This window comes from Crocodylus porosus, unplaced genomic scaffold (genome assembly GCF_001723895.1).
Source record: "Crocodylus porosus isolate Cpor-Errol unplaced genomic scaffold, CroPor_comp1, whole genome shotgun sequence".
In the NCBI taxonomy this organism is placed as follows: domain Eukaryota; kingdom Metazoa; phylum Chordata; order Crocodylia; family Crocodylidae; genus Crocodylus; species Crocodylus porosus.
In genome coordinates, this window is record NW_017728906.1 from 12,000,082 (window position 1) to 12,007,844 (window position 7,763).

A 7,763-nucleotide genomic window follows, 5' to 3' on the forward strand; every position below is an offset into this window, starting at 1 on the left:
TGGATGCTTATCTTGCTGGGATCCTATGACCCCAGCTGACTTCCTGCCCTTTGGGCAGGGGGCTGGACTCGATCTCCTGAGGTCCCTTCCAGCCCGAATGTCTATGAAATCTATGAAATTTTTTTGGTTTCTATCAGCTTGCCTATCAAGCCTGTAACATATACAAACCTAAAATGAATGACCATAAAAATTTTCAATATCTAGATATGATGCTTATGAAAGGTCCAAAAACATGCTGTAATATGATCCAAAAGTTTTAGCCTTGTACAGTACAGTAGTCCCACCACAAGAAAAGGAAAATGCAGATGCTAGCCCTATTGTTCCATAAAGAAATAATCTATGAACATATTCATAAACTAGGAGGTTACATTAGGATAACCCTTCTAGTTGATGACCCACGACCTTCCATCTGTTCAACAACCGAGTTTAAGTATTACCGAAGAGGTGGGATAACTAGTTATACGTGAAGATGGAAAGCTTCATGTAGGATCCAAATCTTCCTTTGTGACTAGGCAAAAAGGGCATCATCACTGCTTGCAGTGGAAAGTTACACTGAATGTAAAGTGAGACAGTAGTGCACCCCCTCCAGTAATTCCTATGGGATACTTCTAAGTTCTATTCTTCCACTGAAGGGCTGTGGTGTAGGCAGCAAGTTACTATGACAAAAGCAGAACACCAATTTTTCCTTAGGGCTTTTATGCACCTGGAGGAATAGCATTTTTACATGAAAAAGGGAAAATTAGAAGCAGGATTCTTCTGAAAAGCCTACAGGTTTCCAAAAGTAGTGCCACCATTTGAAAGAGATGAGAGAGACAGTCCACTAAGGAGAGTCAAATGCATAACCAATTCTTTTTATAAAAAGAAAAAGAACAACCGGACACAGTCAGGCACTCTCACTGTGAAAGAGAAGTTACAGAAACTGTGAATGCAGTACCAACGAAAGGGCTGGAGCCAATGATCTAGCAAGGTCCCTTCCAGCCCTAAACTTCTGCGAATCTGTGTATGGACAGACAGGAGAAAAAACTTGAAAACTTTTTGACTAGCTCCACCTATTGGCAGGAAAACATCCTTCAATCTTACATTAGCACAGGAAATGTTTGGCTCTGGTTAACTACATTGTTATTAAAACCTTGCATACAGGACACAGAAATAACAGACAGTTTAAAAATGCTGTGACTGCCAAAGAATTTCTAGAGTTAAAATTAAAGGAACTGTATTCTTAATAATGATCATTTAGAAAAGCAAAGGAGAAAAAAGTTTTCCCTCTACTGTTGCCACATCTATACAAGATGGTGACTGCGCAATTGTTACGGCACAGTCATTTAGTACTTGAACAAATAAGTACTAAATGACTGAGCAGTAACAAGAGTTACTGTGCAGTAGCTTCGCCAAACAGATTTTTGGTGACGCTAACTGTGCAGCAGGTCATTACTACTGTGCAGTAGTGTCATGTCACACTTCCTGCTATATGATGTTATTGTAATTAGCATATGCAGTAGTAATGAGCTACTGTGCAGTCAACGTCTCATGTAGATGTGGCCATAAACTCAGATTTCTCAGAACAGTAAGTAGTAATTACTTGCAATTTAAAAATTTTCCCATCCAGCCAATAACCTGGACCCAGAGTAGAACTAATTCTCAATTATTTCATCCTATTCACTTCTCATTCAAAGTTCTCATTTCTGTTCCTCATTTCCAACAACAATCAGTGTGTTAAATAAATATAAACAGACCCCTTTCCGTCATCATCTACAGTCAAAAGTTTGAAGAATTCTTATATTACGCAAGTTAGGATCATGACAAACGCAAACAGAAAAAATCTATCACGTATAGTTAATAACTGAGAAACTTCTGCCAGCAACCCTACTTTTACCTTGCATACAAAAAACTGTATCAGAAGAACATCAAGTTCCTCAAGTCAAACACCCAAGTCAGGAATCACCAGATTCACACTTGCTTGTTACATCTTAATTTGGCCTGTTTGTATGCATGCACGGTGATACAGCCTCTAATTACATTGCCACATATGTACACACCACACTGGATCATTCAACAAAAAGTAAAGATGGTGCAAATTTAAAGGAAAGTTAAAAATATTTTATTTTCTACTCATTGTTCAACATGTTGGCGCAAGCATTACTTACTATACAGCATTCAAACTTTACTCTTAAATAGTAATTATGAATTTTATTGTGAACTTATCTACGGATCCCACAATTGCAGTATTTAAATAGCTTTGCTAACATTTTCATACATCCTTGTGAAGAAATGGATTTTACATGTGAAGACGTGAGATGCAACTAGATTATGGTCAGAAGTATCCACTGACTTTGGGTGCCCAATTTGACAAACCCAGGACTCTTCCCCCCCCCAATTACTTAGCATTATTACAGCACTTTTTATTCTCAAAACGCAAATTCCATTGACTTCAGCTGATGCTACACTCCATATTTCTGCACCTCTCAAGTTTGCAACTCGGAAAACAAGAAACACAGTTAGCGATGATATGTAAAACATTTAGTTTAAGCAATTTGTGCAACGTGGTATGGAAGCTCTGGCAGAAACAGGGATAGAAACTAGAATCCAATACTCCAGGGGTGGCATTCAATTTCCTGATCTACAAGACTGTCCTCTTATTTCTAAACTCTCCTGTTTTTTTTACTCCACACATTCTATCTCCTCTAATAAAATGTGGTATTGGCCTGACAGGTAACAGACTTGTTCAATAGTCAAACCCCAATCCATTCAGTAGGGTGGAAGAAAATGTTTGTAGGCTGGATCATAATTCATACTAACAAAAGAGCTGAAACAAAGCCTGAATTAAAAGTTGCCCGGGCAACATTAAGTTCCAACCATTTGACTGTATGACCCTATTTAACATTTTTATTTAATTTAAATTAAAATTTCCTAGGTTTTGGAAATGCATATTAGAAAAACCCCCTACAATTGTACTACAATATTGGTTCTCACATGTGTTGGAACCTTTATATCAACAATACAGACCTCTGCCATTTGAGCTAACAGAGTAAGTGAAAGAGCACGTAGCAGACTGTTAAACTCCGTGAGGACCAGCAGTAGAGACATTTGAGACACCCTAAGAATGGATTTCACAGGTATTTGAAAAATAAGGAAAACCAGCTGGGGACTTTTCTCAGGCTCCAGAAGGGAGTGTGCTCAAAGAGATGCACACTTCTTTGCCCATTCTGCTCCCTGTCCCAGACCTCTCAACCCCATCACTGGACTCCTTAGCAGTCCCATTCCACTCCATGCACCCTCAAGCTGGTCACGGTCTCCACTCTACAGGCTTTTGATATCAAATCATTCTTCTTGGGAAAGTAACACATAGTCACACCCCTTCTGATGCCCCATACACATCTCTTTCAGCCACTACTACCAACCCCAGTCTCCTTGACCCCAACTCTTCCCCTGTCGATATCCTGTTCCCAGGCTACTTGCTTAGCCAGTCCCAGTTCTCTTCCATGTACCCTACTCCTTGTCTGACTGGTCTCCTCTGCCCCACCACAAATCTCAGTTCTCTCTCTCCCTTCCACAACACTTACAACCTCTTCATTTCCTCTCCTGATCCTAACCTGACCTCTTTGCTCACTCATTCCCAACTCTGCCCCTAGTAGTCTGTGTCCCCTCTCCTCATTTGTAAAGTACTAGGGCTCAGCCATTTTTCCTCCCAGATGTAAATCAGAGAGCTTCTGACTTTATACTATGTGGTAACAGGGGAAAGAAGATAAATAGGCTCTTTGCTTTCAATTCTAATGCCTACTCCCACAGCACCTACAAGCAGCCAGAGGGAAATCCAGCTTTACCTTGGTGCCCCTTGGCTGAAGCATGCTCAGATACTCAGTGGGGATGGTGCACATGCAGCCCAGTGACACCCAGTAGTGGAGGCGACAGGTGAAGCATGCCCATTAGCTCAGTAGGGATGGCGCATGCAGTCCAGTCAATGAGGAGCTCTGAGGCTTAACATGGCCAGAGAAGATGAAATGAGATTTAAGCTGTGAAGCCCTATCAAACTCCTACTCACATTATCCAAACTGTTATTTTCAAAAGTTTACAACTTGGCCAAATCTGCATGGATTTTCACAAGGATGGTAAAAGGTACTCTCTAACCCAAAGGCAATGTCACCCTTGCCAAATGCCAAATCTTCACTGTAGTCCATGAGGGGCTTTAAAGGAAAGCTTTGGACAACTTTAATAACAGGCAATGTTACTAGCTCCTACTATAATTCAGACACCATATTAGCAAGAGAAAAAATAGTTTGTAGGCTTATACTGTTAGTATGTGCAAGGAGAAATTTGCATAAACAAAGTTAAAAACCTACCATAAACTAGAAGAGGCAAGCAGGTATTCTTAAATCTATGAAAACATAAACCCTCTGATGAAGTATACCAAGAACAGTCCAAATATATACCTTTAAAGAGTATTTCTCTGTTCTAAAGCCATCAAATTTCACCCACCAGAATTCTAGATCTGAACACAAAATGGTCATTTCTTACCTGTGTTCCCATCCCCACTCTCCATTGATGATTTACTGGTTTCTGACGGATTGTTCATTCTTGAGTCTACAAACAGAGTGAGAAGAGATATGAAAAAAAACCAAAAAAACCTTACTGACATCTTTTGTTTATGCAGAAGGACAGAATATCAGAAGCCAAATTTGCATACATGATGCCTTAATTCAAGCAAATCTCACACACCAGCATGATTTAATTGAGGGTGGGATGCAATAGTATATTTTCCAATCAAGGACTTGGCCCTTATTTTAAAGATAAACAAACCTTATCACTCACATCCATAATACAATTAAGCGCAAGGGAAAGAACCTGCCATGGCAAGAGTTCAAAGAGGACTGGTAATTCCCAACATTGTGAAAACAGTTATAGGAAAAAATCTCTGATGAAAAAAACCCAGCCATTTAAAATTTAAATATCAAATTATGCTATTACCCCTAAATCTCCTTTTCATACATAAGAAAACTGTCATTTTAGGTACGTTAGCAACTTAACTAGGTGAGTTCTGCATTCTTACTTGATAGGGATGGCACTTGTGTTAAACTTATTATTGTTAAGTCTCCCACCATTTTCCCTTTGGATGAATTTCTCAGTGTGCTCCCCTAATTTCAAAGCTTGTCAGTTTAATACAGTGCTTGCTGAGTGCCTTTCTAGATGAGAAAGAGTCTACTTTCCGCACATACTAACGGCTGCTCTCAGTATAGCATCACAACTCTAACTTAAAAGCAAAATATGAGAAGGCATTTAACTTCACCAGCTCATATCAATACTGTAAACCAAAACAGATGGAAAAAAATAGAAAAAGACAATACTGTTTGTTGCTTAGTGCAGGGGTGTTCAAGCCCTGGCCAGTGGACCAGATGTGGCCTAGAGAACCACAATCCAGCTTGAGGGGCTCCCCAAATGCCCTGAAATTTGGCAAGAAACAGTGACAATTAATGCTGCTACCACTCCTCCTCCACCAAATTTCCAAGCCCTGCAGGCCAGATGACACGCAGGATCTTGCTGGCATGTACAGAGGTAGATGGTGGGGCCCATCAAGCATACATGGGGCTAAGGCAGCAGGGCATGATCCTACCCTGCCAGGCAGGGGAGGGGGTAGCTGGCAGAGTTGCATCCTGCACATGAGCTGCTGGGGGCAAGTAGCGGGACTTGATCTTGTCCATGTGGAATGTTTTGGTCTGATCCAAAGCACACTGGGGTAGGGAAGCAATAGGGCCTGACCTTGACAGCAAGGGGCTGCAGCCCAAGCAGCAGGGCCCAATCCTGAGCACATCCAACTGGGGGCAGGCAGCAGGGCCCAATCCTTCATGTGGGAGGTGGTGTACTCCAATCCAGAGTAAGCAGGGATGGGGGCAGGGCATAGGGGCCCATTCCTGTATGCATGAATCTGGAGTCTCAACAGCAGGGCTTGACCCTGAATGAAGAAGGTGGCTTGGCCTAATCCAGAACAAGCAGAGGTGGGGATGAAATGATGGGGGCTGATCTTGTGTGCATGAAGTTGGAGCCCAGGTGGCAGGGCCCAATCCGGAGCATGCTATGTGACAGCCTGATCCTGAATGCATCAGGTTGGGGGCAGGATGGGACCTGATCCCGCACAGGGGCACAGTCTCAGCCACTATATGGTATGCCAGACTGGGATTTAATCCAGCATGTGCCAGATTGAGCCCCAGCCCTTTGCCTGCCAGCTCAGGTCCATAGAGATATGGCCTGCAGAGCAAAAAGGTTGGGCACCACTGACTTAATGGCCTATGAAAAAGAAGCCAGCCTAGATGTTTCTATTAGCATCTACTAACACACAGAGGAGGAAACTAGAGATGCAGAATTACCCCTGGCATTAAAATGCCAGCCAGCCAACAGCAACAGTGAGGCAGCTGAGATGCAGACAGAGTAGAAGGAAAAGACAGGCACCAGCTCACAGTGACGTTTTTGTGGGAGTAAGGGGTTTAAAAAGGAAGGAAAGAGAGAAAGAGACAAAGGTTAGAGAGAGGCATTTAATGGGGTTGAGGGATGGAGATTGGAAGGGGAAAGTTAAATGAGGAAGAAAGATAGCATGTTATCAAGTTAAAAACTGTTGTATGTTTTAGTATCATTTAGAGGACTTTAAATAAGAATTTACAAGTCAAAAGTACATAAACTCTTTCTTAATGCAACTTTTCCATGTAAAATTACTGGGTAGTTTATCCAGGTACAGCTTGGGGAAAAAAGCCTGCCTTCAGCAAGAAAGAATCTCTCTAGTGAGCAAAATCAGCCGTGTCAGAAATTAAAATGTTCATTTCTTTAAAAAGCTTCTAGCCCTTATATTATTGATAGCTAAACCTTTAAAATGTGAGCCAAGTATACCTAATGCAGTGATGTATGCCTGAGCTGGCTCTCACACAACCCCAGTGCCAGTCACTGTTGATGTCAAGGGAATCCTTGGTTTCATACAGCTTGGGTATCAGTGTGAGTGGGTGTGCGCATTGAATCACCCCATCTCCTAAAACAGGTCAACTTTTGTAGCAGTCAACATGATCAGGCTGAGGTACTAGATCACTGTTCTAGCAGAAGGCTTTAAAACATGACAGGATACCTACTACCATTAGTTTTCAGGCAGGCTTGGGGGTCTCATGGTTACACAGGCTAATGCTCTCCATTTTTGGTTGGGCTGGGGTTAGCTCCTAAAGCAGAGGTCTCAGCTGACTGACCACTCAGCAAAGAAGCGTTTGTGGCATCCCTCCTCTGACCACATACAGCAGATATTGTGCATCTAGGACCAGTAGGAATCGATTTACCATACCTGACAGCAAGGGAAAGACAAACCATTCTGCATTAAATTTCGAGAGAATACATAGTTTGTTCAATTTGGAAGTTGGGGAGCAATTCAAAATTAGTTTATTGTTCTAATAAGAAAACTGACTGGAAACATGCATTCATTTGCGGTACAGAATTAATTCAATGCTTGTGTGAGGAGGGGCAACTGGCATTAATTATAGATTCACAGCTTAGCCAGCAGAAAACTGGAGTCATTGCATCCAAGTAGTGATGACTGTATGACAAGCAGGAAACTGAACAAGAGGGCTTGAGGCAGTGAACAAACTTATTTCTTGGGCTAATTAACAATAAGTAATTTTTTGCCTTGGACACAGGGATGCCATGAGTTCATGTCTGGGAGATGAGACATCAGCACAATCAGAGGCAGAAGGGGCACAGATTCATAAAATAATCTCTCTATTCATAAAATAAGATGTGGTCAT

General features: G+C 41.7%; 1 protein-coding gene across 2 annotated transcripts in view; it reads right to left on the reverse strand.

Annotated features, from left to right (window-relative positions):
- Positions 1-4,578, reverse strand: part of POU2F1 (POU class 2 homeobox 1) — a 65,803-nt gene extending 61,225 nt beyond the window's left edge. For both annotated transcript variants that reach the window (XM_019528684.1, XM_019528683.1), the window contains exon 1: positions 4,513-4,578. In XM_019528684.1, the coding sequence (XP_019384229.1) occupies positions 4,513-4,570 (58 nt within the window). In that variant the 5' untranslated portion in view covers positions 4,571-4,578. The remainder of the gene's footprint in view (positions 1-4,512) is intronic.
- Between the last annotated feature and the right edge of the window lie 3,185 nt (positions 4,579-7,763).